The sequence below is a fragment of the Balaenoptera acutorostrata genome, chromosome 14 (assembly GCF_949987535.1).
Source record: "Balaenoptera acutorostrata chromosome 14, mBalAcu1.1, whole genome shotgun sequence".
Lineage (NCBI taxonomy): Eukaryota > Metazoa > Chordata > Mammalia > Artiodactyla > Balaenopteridae > Balaenoptera > Balaenoptera acutorostrata.
In genome coordinates this window covers 52,281,715-52,300,308 of record NC_080077.1, presented here as the reverse complement: position 1 = coordinate 52,300,308, position 18,594 = coordinate 52,281,715, and the positions used below count along the sequence as shown (strand labels likewise).

At 35.7% G+C, this 18,594-nt stretch overlaps 1 protein-coding gene across 4 annotated transcripts in view; it reads left to right on the top strand.

Moving 5' to 3' along the window:
- The window catches only part of AFG1L (AFG1 like ATPase), a 232,073-nt gene that overhangs the window by 74,360 nt on the left and 139,119 nt on the right, over positions 1 to 18,594 (top strand). For all 4 annotated transcript variants that reach the window (XR_009005237.1, XR_009005236.1, XR_009005235.1 and 1 more), the window contains exons 4-6: positions 3,421 to 3,522; positions 4,447 to 4,577; positions 16,393 to 16,492. Coding sequence is in view for 1 of the 4 variants with exons in the window: in XM_007198446.2 (XP_007198508.2) it covers positions 3,421 to 3,522; positions 4,447 to 4,577; positions 16,393 to 16,492 (333 nt within the window). In the remaining 3 variants the exon portion in view is untranslated. The remainder of the gene's footprint in view (positions 1 to 3,420; positions 3,523 to 4,446; positions 4,578 to 16,392; positions 16,493 to 18,594) is intronic.

Genomic DNA, 18,594 nt, shown 5'->3' with positions numbered 1-18,594 from the left:
CTCCAGAAAGTGGGCATAGAGGGAACCTACCTCAACATAATAAAGCCCATATACAACAAACCCACAACAAACATCATTCTCAACGGTGAAAAACTGAAAGCATTTCCTCTAAGATCAGGAACGAGACAAGGATGTCCACTCTCACCACTATTATTCAACATAGTTCTGGAAGTCCTAGCCACGGCAATCAGAGAAGAAAAAGAAATAAAAGGAATACAAATTGGAAAAGAAGAAGTAAAACTGTCACTGTTTGCAGATGACATGATACTATACATAGAGAATCCTAAAAATGCCACCAGAAAACTACTAGAGCTAATCAATGAATTTGGTAAAGTTGCAGGATACAAAATTAATGCACAGAAATCTCTTGCATTCCTATACACTAATGATGAAAAATCTGAAAGAGAAATTATGGAAACACTCCCATTTACCATTGCAACAAAAAGAATAAAATACCTAGGAATAAACCTACCTTGGGAGACAAAAGACCTGTATGCAGAAAACTATAAGACACTGATGAAAGAAATTACAGATGATACCAACAGATGGAGAGATATGCCATGTTCTTGGATTGGAAGAATCAATATTGTGAAAATGACTATATTACCCAAAGCAATCTACAGATTCAATGCAATCTCTATCAAATTACCAATGGCATTTTTTACAGAACTAGAACAAATCATCTTAAAATTTGTATGGAGACACAGAAGACCCCGAATAGCCAAAGCAATCTTGAGGGAAAAAACAGAGGTGGAGGAATCAGACTCCCTGACTTCAGACTATACTACAAAGCTACAGTAATCAAGACAATATGGTACTGGCACAAAAACAGAAACATAGATCAATGGAACAAGATAGAAAGCCCAGAGATTAACCCACGCACCTATGGTCAACTAATCTATGACAAAGGAGGCAAAGATATACAATGGAGAAAAGACAGTCTCTTCAATAAGTGGTGCTGGGAAAACTGGACAGCTACATGTAAAAGAATGAAATTAGAACACTCCCTAACACCATACACAAAAATAAACTCAAAATGGATTCGAGACCTAAATGTAAGACCAGACACTATAAAACTCTTAGAGGAAAACATAGGAAGAACACTCTTTGACATAAATCACAGCAAGATCTTTTTTGATCCACCTCCTAGAGTAATGGAAATAAAAACAAAAATAAACAAATGGGACCTAATGAAACTTCAAAGCTTTTGCACAGCAAAGGAAACCATAAACAAGACGAAAAGACAACCCTCAGAATGGGAGAAAATATTTGCAAATGAATCAACGGACAAAGGATTAATCTCCAAAATATATAAACAGCTCATTCAGCTCAATATCAAAGAAACAAACACCCCAATCCAAAAATGGGCAGAAGACCTAAATAGACATTTCTCCAAAGAAGACATACAGGCGGCCACGAAGCACATGAAAAGATGCTCAACATCACTAATTATTAGAGAAATGCAAATCAAAACTACAATGAGGTATCACCTCACTCCTGTTAGAATGGGCATCATCAGAAAATCTACAAACAACAAATGCTGGAGAGGGTGTGGAGAAAAGGGAACCCTCTTGCACTGTTGGTGGGAATGTAAATTGATACAGCCACTATGGAGAACAGTATGGAGGTTCCTTAAAAAACTAAAAATAGGATTACCATATGATCCAGCAATCCCACTACTGGGCATATACCCAGAGAAAACCATAATTCAAAAGGACACATGCACCCCAGTGTTCATTGCAGCACTCACTATTTACAATAGCCAGGTCATGGAAGCAACCTAAATGCCCATCGACAGACGAATGGATAAAGAAGTTGTGGTATATATGTACTATGGAATATTACTCAGCCATAAAAAGAAACGAAATTGAGTCATTTGTTGAGATGTGGATAGATCTAGAGACTGTCATACAGAGTGAAGTAAGTCAGAAAGAGAAAAACAAATATCGTATATTAACGCACGTATGTGGAACCTAGAAAAATGGTACAGATGAACCCGTTTGCAGGGCAGAAGTTGAGACACAGATGTAGAGAACAAGCGTATGGACACCAAGGGGGGAAAACTGCGGTGGGATGGGTATGGTGGTGTGCTGAATTGGGCGATTGGGATTGACATGTATACACTGATGTCTATAAAATTGATGACTGATTAAAAATAATAATAATAATAATAATTGCAGCTCCTGCAAGGAGAGCCTGGACGCTTTGGTAAGGTGGTGGTGGAGGAAGCAGTGAAGATGAGAGGCAAGACCAACATCCCCTGGCCTGCCTGCTGGGTAATGCTGGGTGTGAACCAAACTTGACCACTGTCAGTGTCCCCAAAGCTCTGGGCTTTCTGTGAGGGAATAGGCTTCCTGTGCATTCCTTGTGAAATGCTCAGGCTGTTGATGATTCGATTACTAATGTGATCGTAGTGATTAACAGTTTGAGTGCTGAAAATTAGATAATTTAATTATAAGGGTTAACTGTATCTGAATTTCTTTAAGTAAGCCTTATTTTGATAGCCAGTATTCTCAGCTTTTTAAAAAAGTGTTATAGGACTTCCCTGGTGGCGTAGTGGTTAAGAATCCCCCTGCCAGTGCAGGTGACACAGGTTTGAGCCCTAGTGGGGGAAGATCCCACAAGCCATGGAGCAACTAAGCCCATGCACTACAACTACTGAACCTGCGCTCTAGAGCCTGCAAGCCACAACTACTGAGCCCATGTTCCACAACTACTGAGCCCGTGTGCCACAACTACTGAAGCCCACGCACCTAGAGCCCGTGCTCCACGACAAGAGAAGCCACCGCAATGAGAAGCCCGCACACTGCAAGGAAGAGTAGCCCCTGCTCACCGCAACTGGAGAAAGCCCGCGCTCAGCAACGAAGACCCAATGCAGCCAAAAATAAATAAACAAATAAATAAATTTTTTTTGAAAAAAGTGTCATAATTGGCAATTCTCCAGCTGTAACATCTATTATTTATTTTCAGTGTTTATGTTAGGTGCTAATCTGTATTTTCTTATTTTTCACTGGTAAATTTTCCTATAGTGCCTAAGACAGTTCCTCATCCTTTGTAATGGCCCAATAAATAATTACTTAATTAAAGTTATTTTATTTATACTGTGCCTTTTGGAAGAGAAACTGAAGAATGAATAATCTGTAAATCTTGCCAGTTTAAAAGCATAGTTCTCTGGAGGAGATAGTCCCTGGAGTGCTAACTAAATGTTGTATTTCCTAAAAACAGGATTTTAACAGAAAAGAATAATATCAATATTTTATTTTTAGGTACTTTAGCATAAGAAATAAACACTGCTTTTAAAAAAGTTAACATAGTCTTAAGCTTTCCAGTAGCAGAGTGTGGTTTCATTATCCCAAAGCTAATGAACAATCATTAGAGCAATCAGTACATACTGTTTAATAGTTGTTGGTTTTTTTTAAGGTACAGGGAAAACAATGGTGATGGACATGTTTTATGCTTATGTGGAAATGAAGAGGAAAAAACGGGTTCATTTTCATGGTTTCATGCTAGATGTTCACAAAAGTAAGTTAATGATCTGAAAGAAGTGATTTTTAAATGGACAAACACTACAAAATAATTTTTCTCATCTTAAAGTTCTTAATCTTTAAAAAAATAAGATTTTTGCTAAAAGTAAGATTTTATTTGGTTTCATTTGTTTTGTGCTATATTGAAGCAATTAGTAATGTGTCCAGAGTTGGTCCTAGAGACAAATTCATTACTTCCAAATCAGAGAACAGAGGTTACTCTATGAAGGTCAGGCATTTTCTCTTTCTACTAAGGATCAATAAGAAATGTTTAAGCCTCACCTGTTTCACAAAGTTATTCTTGATTAGGCCTTTTCCTCTGTGTCACCTTAGCATGTAAGCATTCAGTTTGTTCTTGTATGTATGCTTTATTTCTTTGTCAGGGTTATGTTATTTCATCTTTGCATTATTTGTTTACTAGCTATACTGTAACCTTCTCCGGGCAGGAATATTGTACTTTTCTTAGAATACTTTCAGCATTTAGTAACATATAGTGAACCAAGTGGGACTGGCTGGAAACAAGGGAACATCCTGATTAGATATGCTAGACATAGAGGGCAGGATCACCTCCTTTGCCTGCATCTCTGAAATCCTCAGGGCTAAGATCCGTGTGTTGATCCATCAGTCACAATCTAATCATCTATTCTATCACTTTGTCATCTCTGAAGTGATTGAAGAGTGGAGATGGAATGACCACAAAGTGTCATTACAACCATGGGAATATAGTAATACGTGAACAACTTATTTTGAGGTAGAGAAACTGCAACCAACCTCAATAATCATATTTGTTTGTATGTGAAATTTAAACTTCATTTTTATGTTCACACTGTGTTTCATTTAGAGATTTTAAAAATATGTTTTAGTTATCTAAAATGTACTGTTAATACAATATTTGATTTGTGTTTAATTTCATCCATTTAAGGAATACACCGCCTTAAACAGAGTTTGCCAAAAAGGAAACCAGGATTTATGGCTAAATCATACGATCCAATAGCTCCTATAGCTGAAGAAATCAGTGAAGAAGCATGTCTCTTATGTTTCGATGAATTTCAGGTAAGGTAGAGATGTTTCATAGATGTAGAATGGTATACTGAATGAAGTATGAGTATTTAAATTCTGTTCCTGATTTTATCAGTTTTATAAATTGATTTAATACATTATCTCTTATGGCTTTAATTTTATTATCTAGTCCAGGGGTCAGCAAACCACAGCTTGCACAGGGCAAATCTGGCCCATCTGCTTTTGTATGGCCAGTGAGAAGAGGAAGATTTTTATATTTGTAAAAGGTCATTAAAAAAAAGAAAAAGAGGGGCTTCCCTGGTGGCGCAGTGGTTGAGAGTCTGCCTGCTAGTGCAGGGGACACGGGTTCGGGCCCTGGTCTGGGAGGATCCCACATGCCGCGGAGCGGCTGGGCCCGTGAGCCACAACTACTGAGCCTGTGCGTCTGGAGCCTGTGCGCCGCAACAGGAGAGGCTGCGATAGTGAAGAGGCCCACGCACCACGATGAAGGGTGGCCCCCGCTTGCCGCAACTGGGGAAAGCCCTCGCACAGAAACGAAGACCCAACACAGCCAAAAATAATTATAAAAATAAATAAATAAATAAAAGATTACTATTAAAAAAAAAAAAGAGAAAGAAAATGTAACAGACACCGTATATGGCTTGCAAAGCCTAAAATATTTACTATTCTGCCTTTTATAGGAAGTTTGCCTACCCCTATTTTCTAGTCAATGGATTCACATTTCCCCTACACCACGATGGAGATAATATAATTATTGCAAAATAATGTCTTTAAAGATGTTAGACTGTTTTTTAAAAGTGTTATTAAAAAAAAACAGGTGATTCACACATCTCATTTAAGCTTCACCACTTATCTGTGATGAAGGAAGAGAATTGCCCTAGTTGAAATTTCTTTTTCCCAGTTGAAATTTTAAAGTTTATTCTAGTTTTAGGATTCAAAATTGTGCGTTTAAATTGGCAGTACATTATTTCCTGATCTTTATTTCTTATGAGAACAACACGTCAAAGCAAACACCATGTCTTATGCTTATTCTGTATCCTATGTCATGCCCAGTGTTATAATAGTAGTAATAAATAATAATATAACAATAACAATAATAATAATAATAGAAGATACTCTAGGTTAAGAATTACTTTCTCTTTATTTGACTGCTCTTTTTAGTAGTTATGAAATGTAATAGTTGGTTTTTCTAAGATGCTTACCATAAGAGCAATTGATTATTGGAATGAAAATAGAAAAATCCACAAGGACTGAATATAAGCTTAAAAACGACATCACACCCAAAGCTTTTGAAAAAATATTTCTGGGGCTGAGTGCAGAAACTCCTCTCTCATTGCCTAGAATAAAGGCCCAGAGAACTTTCAGGAGTAGCAGACTAACATTTGTTATATGCCTACCCTGAGGCAGGCCCTGAGTGATTCATACATCTCATCTAAGCCTCACAGTGTATTTGTAATGAAGTGAGGAAATTGCCCTAGTTGAATTTTAAAGTTTCTTCCAGTTTTAAGATTCTCTGAAATTATGCATTTAAATTGGTAGTGAGTTATCTCCTGTTGTTCTGTGCTTAAAAACCTGGGTTAGTGGAAAGATGATGTGGCCAGGATGCCTGTATCCCAAATGAGGCATGTAGGTCTCCTCTAGCAACTCGATACTCATAGCTAACAGTGGTCTCAATTTATGATAGAGGAGAAAGGAGAATTTTTACCAGGAATGGTGTTATACTGAACCATGTGGGGAGGAGGAATTTTTATTTCTTTCTCCCTTCAGTCATATTCAGACAGCCTGGCATTTGCACTTTGTATTGTAGAACTACAAAGGTCTTCAAAAGAAAGGCTTATGGAAAAGAGATGTTCCTCTGCTACTCTGAAGGTATACTAAGTACACCGGTGTACTGCAGAAAGAGAAGGGCCTCATTTAGTTCTAAAAATAGCACCAAGTTAGCAGTTATGTGGACTTTAACAACAAAAGTCAGTGTTGAATCAGTGAAGGCCATTTCTCTTGGTTTCTTATTATGAGTCTTTTAACCAAAATATCTCTAAACAAAGTTGAACCGACACAGTTAAATGTTTTTTTCCATTTAGAAACAGAAGTTTTATTGAAACAGGGAAACAAGTGATGTGAACAAAGCACTATTTCTATACGTTACTTGTATTGTGGCAACTTTTTAAAGCAAAATAAACTTATACACGACTCAGGACCTTCTCCTTTTGCCACAGTTATCAGGTATTTGTCACAGTTAAATTATTTTTTTCATATGGTTTTTATTCTTCAATTTGTTAATATGGTGTATCACATTGATTGATTTGCGTATATTGAAGAATCCTTGCATCCCTGGGATAAATCCCACTTGAACATGGTGTATGATCCTTTTAATGTGTTGTTGGATTCTGTTTGCTTGTATTTTGTTGAGGATTTTTGCATCTGTATTCATCAGTGATATTGGTCTGTAATTTTCTTTTTTTGTAGTGTCTTTGTCTGGTTTTGGTATCAGGGTGATGGTGGCCTCATAGAATGAGTTTGGGAGTGTTCCTTCCTCTGCAATTTTTTGGAAAGAGTTTGAGAAGGATGGGTGTTAGCTCTTCTCTAAATGTTTGATAGAATTCACCTGTGAAGCCATCTGGTCCTGGACTTTTGTTCATTGGAAGATTTTTAATCACAGTTTCAATTTCATTACTTGTGATTGGTCTGTTCATATTTTCTGTTTCTTCCTGGTTCAGTCTTGGAAGGTTATACCTTTCTAAGAATCTGTCCATTTCTTCCAGGTTGTCCATTTTATTGGCATAGAGTTGCTTGTAGTAGTCTCTTAGGATGCTTTGTATTTCTGTCGTGTCTGTTGTAACTTCTCCTTTTTCATTTCTAATTTTATTGATTTGAGTCCTCTCCCTCTTTTTCTTGATGAGTCTGGCTAATGTTTATCTTCTCAAAGAACCAGCTTTTAGTTTTATTGATCTTTGCTATTGTTTTCTTTGTTTCTATTTCATTTATTTCTGCTCTGATCTTTATGATTTCTTTCCTTCTACTAACTTTGGGTTTTGTTTGTTCTTCTTTCTTTAGTTCCTTTAGGTGTAAAGGTAGATTGTTTATTTGAGAATTTTCTTGTTTCTTGAGGTAAGCTTGTATAGCTATAAACTTCCCTCTTAGAACTGCTTTTGCTGCATTCCACAGGTTTTGGATCATCGTGTTTTCGTTGTCATTTGTCTCTAGGTATTTTTTGATTTCTTCAGTGATCTCTTGGTTATTTAGTAATGTATTGTTTAACCTCCATGTGTTTTTTACGTTTTTTCCCCTGTAATTGATATCTAGTCTCATAGCTTTGTGGTCAGAAAAGATGCTTGATATGATTTCATTTGTCTTAAATTTACTGACGCTTGATTTGTGACCCAAGATGTGATCTATCCTGGAGAATGTTCCATGCGCACTTGAGAAGAAAGTGTAGTCTGCTGTTTTTGGATGGAATGTCCTATAAATATCAATTAAATCTATCTGGTCTACTGTGTCATTTAAAGCTTGTGTTCCCTTATTAATTTTCTGTTTGGATGATCTGTCCATTGGTGTAAGTGAGGTGTTAAAGTCCCCCACTATTATTGTGTTACTGTAGATTTCCTCTTTTATAGCTGTTAGCAGTTGCCTTATGTATTGAGGTGCTCCTATGTTGGGTGCATATATATTTATAATTGTTATATCTTCTTCTTGGATTGATTCCTTGATCATTATGTAGTGTCCTTCCTTGTCTCTTGTAATATTCTTTGTTTTAAAGTCTATTTTATCTGATATGAGTATAGCTACTCCAGCTTTCTTTTGATTTCCATTTGCATGGAATATCTTTTTCCATCCTGTCACTTTCAGTCTGTATGTGTCCCGAGGTCTGAAGTTGATCTCTTGTAGACAGCATATATAGGGCTCTTGTTTTTGTATCTATTCAGCAAGCCTGTCTTTTGGTTGGAGCATTTAATCCATTCATGTTTAAGGTAATTATCGATATGTATGTTCCTATTACCATTTTCTTAATTATTATGGGTTTATTTTTGTAGGTCCTTTTCTTCTGTTATGTTTCCTTAGAGATGTTCCTTTAACATTTGTTGTAGAGCTGGTTTGATGGTGCTGAATTCTCTTAGCTTTTGCTTGTCTGTAAAACTTTTGATTTCTCTGTCGGATCTGAATGAGATCCTTGCCGGATAGAGTAATCTTGGTTGTAGGTTCTTCCCTTTCATCACTTTAAATATATCATGCCACTCCCTTCTGCTGAGAAATCAGTTGTTAACCTTATGGGAGTTCCGTTGTATGTTATTTGTCGTTTTTCCCTTGTTGCTTTCAGTAATTTTTCCTTGTCTTTAATTTTTGTCAATTTGATTACTGTGTGTCTCGGCGTGTTTCTCCTTGGGTTTATCCTGTATGGGACTCTCTGCACTTCCTGGACTTGGGTGGCTATTTACTTTCCCATGTTAGGGAAGTTTTTGACTATAATCTCTTCAAATATTTTCTTGGGTCCTTTCTCTCTCTCTTCTCCTTCTGGGACCCCTATAATGCAAATGTTGTCACATTTAATGTTGTCCCAGAGGCCTGTTAGGCTGTCTTCATTTCTTTTCATTCTTTTTTCTTTATTCTGTTCCGTGTCAGTGAATTCCACCATTCTGTCTTCCAGGTCACTTATCCGTTCTTCTGCCTCAGTTATTCTGCTATTGATTCCTTCTAGTGTATTTTTCATTTCAGTTATTGTATTGTTCATCTCTGTTTGTTTGTTCTTTATTTCTTCTAGGTGTTTGTTCTTTAATTCTTCTAGGTCTTTGTTAAACATTTCTTGCATCTTCTCGATCTTTGCCTCCATTCTTTTTCCAAGGTCCTGGATCATCTTCACTATCACTTTTCTGGAAGGTTGCCTATGTCCACTTCATTTAGTTGTTTTTCTGGGGTTTTATCTTGTTCCTTCATCCATCACAGTTAAATTTTTGATTAAGGTATTGAAATTAAAATTTTAAAAGTATATTAATACCCAACCTTTGTAAAGTAATTCATGGTTTACCAAGTGTTTTTACATCCTTACTTCATTTAATTCTATTAAATAGTTACTGTTATTTCCATCATGTATATGAGGAATATAAAGGCATCAGAATTTCTTAGGTATCAGGTAAAACTCATTACCGTTAACTTAAAAAATGTAAATTTTAAAACATTCAGAGAAATGAGTGGCATGTTTCTGTGACATGAGGACCATTGGCAAGACTGTTTAAGAAGGTTAGGAAAAGTTAAAAGTATGGTTGTACAAAGCAGATCCTGAGAAGATTTATGGCAAGCAGGGCCAAATTAACCATTAGGCACCATTGGTATGGTGCTGAGGGTCCATGATAGTTTTAGGGGCCCATGAAAATATTTTAATTTAAATTCTTTTAAAATTTGAAGAAGAAATGAATATGTCAATAATGAATCCAGCCTGTATCTGTCTGCATCTGTACTATATTTGTCTTATACCAATACAGTTATAAAATATAATTTATGTATATGTGTATATTTATATATATATTTTTAAGTAAATTTATTTTTTAATTGAGGAAGGGGCTTCTGAAGGTTAAAGGGCCCATGAAAGTCATAATGCCACCCTGATAGTGAGGTCCTAACAGAAACCTGTCTGGTTGCTCTGGGCATTCTCCATTGAGTTCAGATTTTAGAAGATTGATACATGGTTGGGAAGAAGGAAACAAAAGCAACTATCTATCAGGGTGAACCAAATCTTGTAAAAGAAATGTAAGGCAACAAAAAGGATTTTTCAAATTATATATTAAGGATGTGTAAGGGAGATCAAGAGGGAGACAGACCTCTTGCTTATAAAATGTTTCTTGCTAACGAAGAGAAGAAAGTGGATGTGATGGCTCTGTCTGTCATCTCCTGCCTTATCCAGAGTTGGTTTGATATTCATTCATTCACTTACTCATTCATCCCAGTTGTCTTAAAGAGCCTTATTCCATACTACAGAACCCTATCTGTCCCACAGCCAAATGGATCGCGTCTGGATATCTGATCTATGAGTAGCCAGTCCACAAGCTTGTCAACAACCTTGGACTTGTGTGGTGTGGCCTGGGGGTTGAGCCAATCATATACTTTTTCTCATGTATTTGAACTAAAAGATGCAGAGGGAAGTGCCCACTTAGTAATGAGACAGGAACAAAGAGACATAGGAAGTAGCTGAATCACATTAGGAGGAGGAGTACCAGGGTGCTCCCTAGACAGCTGCAGAGCTACCTGTAATTTCATGCCAATCTCCAGTTCCTGTTCCCAGGAGGTGCTTTCAGTGCTGTTCCATCCTGAGGTCTCAAGTATAAACCCCGTATGTTTAGCTGAATCTCCTGTGCCTGTTTCTTGCAAAGAGTCTTGATGAGAAAGGAACTATTCAATTCATGTTTTGCTCTTATCTTCTGTGTCAAGAAGGATTTCCCTATGATCTAGAAAAGATAGAATAAATAGGAGTACTGTGAGGAAATCTCACCTTCCTTAATATAAAATCTGTTACCTCTAATGGAAGGTTTACCTGATGAACCAAAGCCCAAGAAAAGCAAAGAGATCTAGTAGGACGCTTTTGGGCTGCAGGTAACAGAAAACCCAACTTAAAAGGGCTTAAACTTGAAGGTGGGATATATTATGCTATATAAGTTGGTGTCATTCCCCTTGCTCAAACCCCCCTGCTTCCTTTCTAACATTATCTCCTATACTTTCAGATTCACTCAATGCTCCTTACTTTTTCCAATCCTATTTTCTTCATAGATTAGGGAACCGTAGTTAATAGTGGGTGTTATACCAAATGCTTCTTTCTCACCAGGGCGCTGAAGAAAATATGCACAGAGACAACAGAACAAGACTGAAAAACAAATTGATTGCTTTTATTTGCTCACAAATTTCAGTGTAGCGTTCTAGTATGTTAGAGTTGACCCTCTTCCCTTGAGCAAAGTTGGCCTAAATGTCCTAGAATGAAAAATGTTAATAATCTTGCTGTTTTGTTTCCCCTGAAGTACCAAACTTGAACCTTGGAGCTTACCACTGCATGCAAGGAAAGACCAATATCTGCATACACCCCTTTTGGAGAAGAGCCAGGGAAAGCGAGAATCTAAGGGCAAGAATGTGTCCCCTAAGGGCAGAGTGATCACTGAGCAGAGCCTAGATTTCCTAGTTTCAGTATCCTGGACTATCTTTCACTGATCTTAGAGAAGCTCCTCTAGCACATCAAAACTGGATTAATTACAAGTCCAGATCTCTACTTGTCCCCCTTTTCTAAAACTCAAAAGGGTAAAATGATACCCCAGAATATTGCTGTACCAGCACTCTGACCCCCAACATCTGTACAATTTAGAACAAACAAGCCAAGCCTTTGCACTTTCTGCATGGAATAACCTCCCCCACATGTCCATCAGGATAACTCTCTTACTTCTTCAGATCTTTGCTCAGTTACTTCCTTAACAAGGCCTATACCCTGTTTAAAATTGCAATTTGCCATTGACCCCCACTCTTCTAATGCCCCTTACCCTCCTTTTTTTTCATAACATATATTGCCTTCTGACATATATTTACTTATTTATTGTATTTATTGCTTATTATCATTATATCTCTACAGGAATGTAAACTTGAAGGCAGGAATCTTTTTGTTCCTAATGACGTATCTGAAATGTCTAGAACAGTGCTCGAGAATGAATTAATGAACAATAATAATGAGTGAACGGATGAATGAATAAATCTTAGTACCAAATGATAACTATTGAAGTAGTCCCCCAACTAAGTCCCACTTCCCTTATATTTAACAACCTGCATTTTTTCCTGTCAACTTTCTAAGTTATCTTCACATTTTTGTCTAATTTAATAGGTGAAAAATGGGATCTCATTGTTTTAATGTATATTTCTTTAAGTAATATTATGGTTGATTTTTTTTCATATCTATTTGCTTACTGTTAATATCCATCTTTTATGAACTGTTTGATTCAATGCCCATTTATTTATTAGAAAGCTTTTATTTTATCTATTAGTATATTCTGTAATAATATTAGCTACTGTTTACTGTGTGCTTTCTGTGTTCCTAACTACTGTACTATGCTATGTATCATTCCATCTACAGCTAAAATTCTGTATAGCTATATGTAAATAATATGGACTTAACCTAGCATACGTAACATATATAGGTAACAGTCATAATTAACATTTCTTGAGGATTTACTGTATGTATCGTAACGATTTTGCAGAGTAGTTGTTATTACTGCCTTTATTGGATTGATGAGGGAATTAAGGGTCAGAGAGGTTAAGTGACTTTTCCGAGGTCATACAGCTGGTAACTACGTTTGAATCCATCATCAGTGCTCTTATTCACTAGTAGTAAAAGCTATGTTATGTGTTCTCTTTGCTATATGTCTCCTATTATATGTTTAAATATACAGACCTAGAACTGGGTGGGCTTTTAGTAGATGTTTTAATGATGGAACCTAAAAATTATCCTTAAGCCTATTAAGCCTAGTACGATACATTGCTGATTTACTAGCAAAGAATTTTTTAGGCACTTTAATCTTAACAACAGTATGTCTGCAATCACCACTTCACTTTTCAAATTGAATCCTATTAGTGGTCTTGATTTTTAACTAGTTATTATTGGCCATTAGGTGGTGTTAATTAATATAATATTTATTTTACTAGGGGGATGAATGGGAATTGTTGTTGCTTAAAAACAAGAATATAGTCTTTTCTCTTGAATTTAGGGCATTTTTAAGATTATGTTTTTGTAGCATTCGGATTACATTTGCAGAAGGTATTCCTCATTAGCTTGGTCATCTTTACTAAGTGTAGCATTTCAGTTTTACGTGTGATAGATACAGTATTCTTATCTTGTTTGAGAAATTTGTAGATAGGATGTTTTTATGTGTTTTAATTACTGAAATAAAAGAATAAAGTTTTCTTCAGGGTCTTCATTATATTCTCTTTGAATATTAACATTTCTTATTAAACCATTTGTGATTCTGAAGATATCAGAATACTGAAGGAGACCGAATTTTTAAAAAATGTTATTTTTTCAGGTCTCTTTTTAGGGACACTGGATAGATGTTTTACTAATATGGCCCCCCCCCAAGAAAAAAAGAATTCTGATGAGCAGAATATCATTCAAAATTCTCCTCTGTAAGCTATCAATATCATTTAAAAAATAGTTTTGACCGTTTTTATAAAACAGCAAAGCTATTAAAAACTGCTAATAAAAATAGATGCTTATTTCTGTGCTAATACTAATTACTAATAATGCATGCTTATGTTTGTCACTCATTACATGGCACTGTACCAATCAGTGGATGACTGAGACTCAAGCACTTACACATGTAAATTAACCGTTAGATTTTTTTTTTTCCTTTTTTAACTTAAGTGAGTCATAATGGAAAGCAACTCTAGGTCATAAAAAATCTTCTCTCTTTAATGCTAATGAAATGTCTCCACTCTCTGTATTAGCAGACTACCCTTAGTGGTAATCTGTAGCCTTCTCTTTTGTTCCTGGTGGTAATGAAATGCTGGGTGCTGAAAAAGCTCGCTCTTCAAGAATGTGTGGCCAATTGTCTTCTGTTCACTTATACTGTAAAATTGCTGTTCCCCAGCAAAGCTGAACAAGTGCGGGGACAAGATCAAAAGAGTATACATTGGCACCCGGCTACACCAAGTGACTCCTGCTTTATTAATTAGCCATAGCTTCTCCAAGTTAATTTGCTCTGCTAGAGCAAAAACATTCTGTAATACAAAAACAACAAATTATAATTCAACCACAAGTCCTTATTGTTTGCTTTCTTCAACTTTCAGTTTAAACCTTTGTACAGTGTTATAAGCTAAACGTCCCTTCACTTTTCTGAACCTTAGGGCACAAAAGCTATTTTTATTTTTTTCAAGAACCTCAGCGAGATAGTCAAATGATCATTTTTATTCTCTAAAATTGGGTAATTTTAATTGATATCATTCTTTTTAAAAGTCAGTGTATTGGGAATCCAATTTAAAAGTGCAGTTGCTTCTAAAATTTGCAAGCTTGTTCTGTCCTCTCATCAGAAATGCCACTGGTGTTTAAGCATTTGAAAAGGGCCTTCTCTGTGAGTGTTTTGGCGGAAGCAAAATTTGACAGTGATCCTAAGCTCCAAATTAAATAATATCAGTACCACTTTCCTTTTCATTTAAATCACCACTTTGTAAGTTCCTGAAGTCTTTTTAATTTAAGGAATCTTCAGTAGTTTTGTAGTTAATGTTTTAAAGTTATAGCCTGAAACAGCAAAAAAAAAAAAGATCTGCACATTCATTCCCATATCCCGGTTTGGTTTGGTTTTGTTCAGGTGGAAAGGAAATAATTAAACTTTTGAGTAAGATATCAGCTGAAAGAGAAAAGTGATTTAGACCTCTGTCACCCAGGTTGTTGTTGTTCATAGTGTTATAACCATTTAGTTGGCAACTTTCAGTATTACGATCTAATTTGAAAGAATTCCACTAGTTTCTGTGTACTTTAACATGGTTTAAAAATAACAATGTGATATATATTATGTGATATATTTTGTGAATATAAAATAAGTTTTATTGAGATTATCTAAAATGTGCTGTTAAAGGAAGATCAAAGCATTTTTACATTGGGAGTATCTAAAACCCATGTTATTATATTCTTAGAGGAAGGTGCAATGATTAACATCAATCTTCACTATATATTTATTTTTTGAAGTCAACTTCATTCCCTCCCTAATTTCTGTATTTTTGGGGATTTTTTTTTTCGGGAGCTCTTTATTTTATTTTTATTTTTATTTTTTTTTCACATCTCTATTGGAATATAAATGCTTTACAATGTTGTGTTAGTTCTGCTGTACAACAAAGTGAATCAGCTATATGCATACGTGTATCCCCATATCCCCTCCCTCTTGAGCCTCACTCTATTTTTGGGGATTTTAAAAAGCTTTTTAAAAAGTTACCATTAAGCTTACTTGCTAATTGTGGATTTTTAAAAATAATTTTAGAAAAGATCAGTGGTTATATGTATCTCTGTAACTTAGATGAAATAGTTTTATCTGCATTATGCATTTCTGGTTTTGTCAGAAGCTTTTTTTTTTAAACACTGTGTTAACCATTCTTGTAAGGTTTTTTTTTTTTTTTGGTAGAAGGAATATTTGTGTTTGGGAAGGTTAGCAGAGGCTGGCTGTGCTGGAAGTGACTGCAGTGCCTTTTGATTATTCATGGACAGTAATAGAAGGCACTTAAAAAGAACAATGAAATTGCTTATTTTTGTGATGGGCCATCTGTTGAATTGTTTTGTGCAACAATTGCACAATAGTATCTATGTCATATCATTCTATTTTCAACAGCAGCTGATTATGTCTCACTGGCTACTTGTCCTTATTTCTAAAGTCCCATGACCATTTAAAGTCACCTTTTCAGGGACCTTTGCCAGAAAGGTATTAGAAATCTCAAATAGCCTGTGTTTTTTTTTTTTTTTTTTCTTTTTCTCTCTCTCCTCTTTATTCGGGAAGGGAGGCTGTGATGGGAGTAGGAGGGGGGAGTTGGTCATGTTAGTTCTAATTAGTTAGACTTCCTAGATGTTTAGGACAATTATCTGTGCTTTCCACCTGTAGTTCTATAAAATAAGTTAACATAGAATCATTTGATAATTTGCATAGAAATGATAGGCTTGCAAAAAAGAAGAGTCAAGTTTAAAGACTGCAGGCTTTCATGCTTTTAATTATCTACTCTTTTCTTCATGATAATTAGAATTTTTCTTTTGGAATTCACTTCTATCTTTAAAAAAAAAAAAAGGATGAACCATTAGCAAATTTGTTAGAGCAGAAGTGAAATTAAAATAAAACAAATGTATTGCTGTCCATAGGTCACTGACATTGCTGATGCCATGATTCTGAAACAGCTTTTTGAAAATCTGTTCAAAAACGGGGTCGTCGTTGTGGCAACATCCAACAGGCCACCGGAAGGTAAAAACAAACATTGTGCTGTAGCGTCTTATCCAATTAGGTAGAAACGAACAAGCTTTTAAAAATTCACAATTTTGGACTCATTTTATTGTGTTAATAAATCTGATTACTTTGCTTTATCCTACGTTTTATAACTAACTTAATCTGAAAAATCAGTCGGTATTTGTATAATATTTGAGAAATGTTTATATTCTTAGCAAGCTAAATCCAGGTGATCTCCCTTGTTTGATGCACTTGCAGTTTTTCCCTGAGTATTAGATATGCCATGTGTGCATATCAAAAAAATACAGGCCTCTCTAACTGCATTTTATGGGCCATAAAAGAAATTCAATGAAATGAAAGAAAAAGTTCCTAATTGAATCTTGGATAAAGACTTAAAGCTTTCCTGCATAAGTGGTTTCTGATACTTCATTTATCATTTCTGAAAAAGCACTTGTGGCTTATTAGGACATTATTTAAGAATTAAAATACAAGAATATATAGATAAAAACAACAAGTTTAAATTTTGTGTCTTTCAGCCCATCATGTGGTCAGTTGAAGGTTGAAGGAACCAAAAATAATACTTTATGCATTCTTAATATTAACGTCTGACTGGAATGCTATTCTGCCAGACACCTGCATGGCTAAGTTCTTACCTCTTTCGGGTCTTTGCTCAAAGGTTACTTTGCCAATGAAGCCTAGACTCATCTCCCATTTAAACCTACAACCCATGCTCTTTCTTCCCGGCACCACTTCTCTTTACCTGCTCTATTTTCTTCACATAGCACGTATAGAGCCACCATGTAGTTTACTTATTTACTATATATATAGTTTATTATCTGTCCTCTGCCAGGATGTAAAAGCTTCAGGAGGGCAGCAGCTTTTGTCTCTTCTGTTCACAGATATACATATTTTAAGCACCTGAAACAGTGCCTTGCACATGGATGGATCTCAGTAAATAGTCTTAGAATGAATGTTGAATAAAAGTGTGTTCTTAAAGGATCTCTCTGGCTGCAGTACTGAGAATAGATTGTGGGGATGAGGTTTCAAGGTTGGAAGTAGGGAGACCATTTAGGAGATGACTGTAACAATCCCGAGGGGACATGATGGAGCAGCGCAGGTGGGTAGGAGTGGTCAGATTTTGTAGACAGAGTCAAAAGGATTTACCGATGGAATGAATATGGGGTATGGAAAAAAAAAAAGATCAAGAACGACTCAAAGATTTTGGCCTGAGCAATTGGAAGGATAAAATTGCTGTTTACTGAGATGGGGAAGACTATAGGAAAAGCTAATTTGGGTAGGGAAGTAGGGTTTCTACGATTATGAGGCTGATGCATTTAAGAGTTTGGATTTCAATGGAATGGTTTGGACTGGAGATATAAATTTGGGAGTCATCAGTCCTAAAGGAAGCTGGTAAGAGCAGCCAGTGAGTAGGAGGAGAGCCAAGAGAATGTCAAGCAAGGAAAAGGAAAGTGGTACAAAAACGATGGATGATCACCTTTGTTAAATGCTGCTAGGAGGTGAAAAATGAGGTTGAGAATTGACCACTGGAATTGGTAACATGGAGTTTATAACTGAACCTGAAAAGAGCAATGTAATAGTGTGAGTTTTTTCTTTTTAAATTAAGTCATGTCACATTAATGACTTATAATGAATTTGTAATCTACTAATATGCCCAGATATTACTATGTGAGCTTTTGTCAAACTAGGTCTCTCTCTTTCTATATATTTGTAGTTGATCTCTTTTTTCTTCCTATTACATTTCAGCTTATTATTTTATCTATGTTGTTCCATATTATTGATTTATGTTGATATTTTTTGAAGTATGATTCTAATAAATTATTTTTAGCTACCCCTACTAGCTATGACATTTATAAACTTAGTAATCGTGCTTCTATGTCTTCAGCCATTCATTAACTAAAATGTGTAAATAGGGTAGGGCCAAGTTTAGACTCCTGTAGTATACCATTAGAGGCCTTACTTTAGGGAGACGTTAATTAGTTAATCAATACCTTAAGACCTAGTTATTCAAACAATTACAGTTATACCTAATCTGTTACACTATAAGAGAATTATGAATGATTTTGTCAGATGCATTTATTAGAATCCTTATAATGTTATAT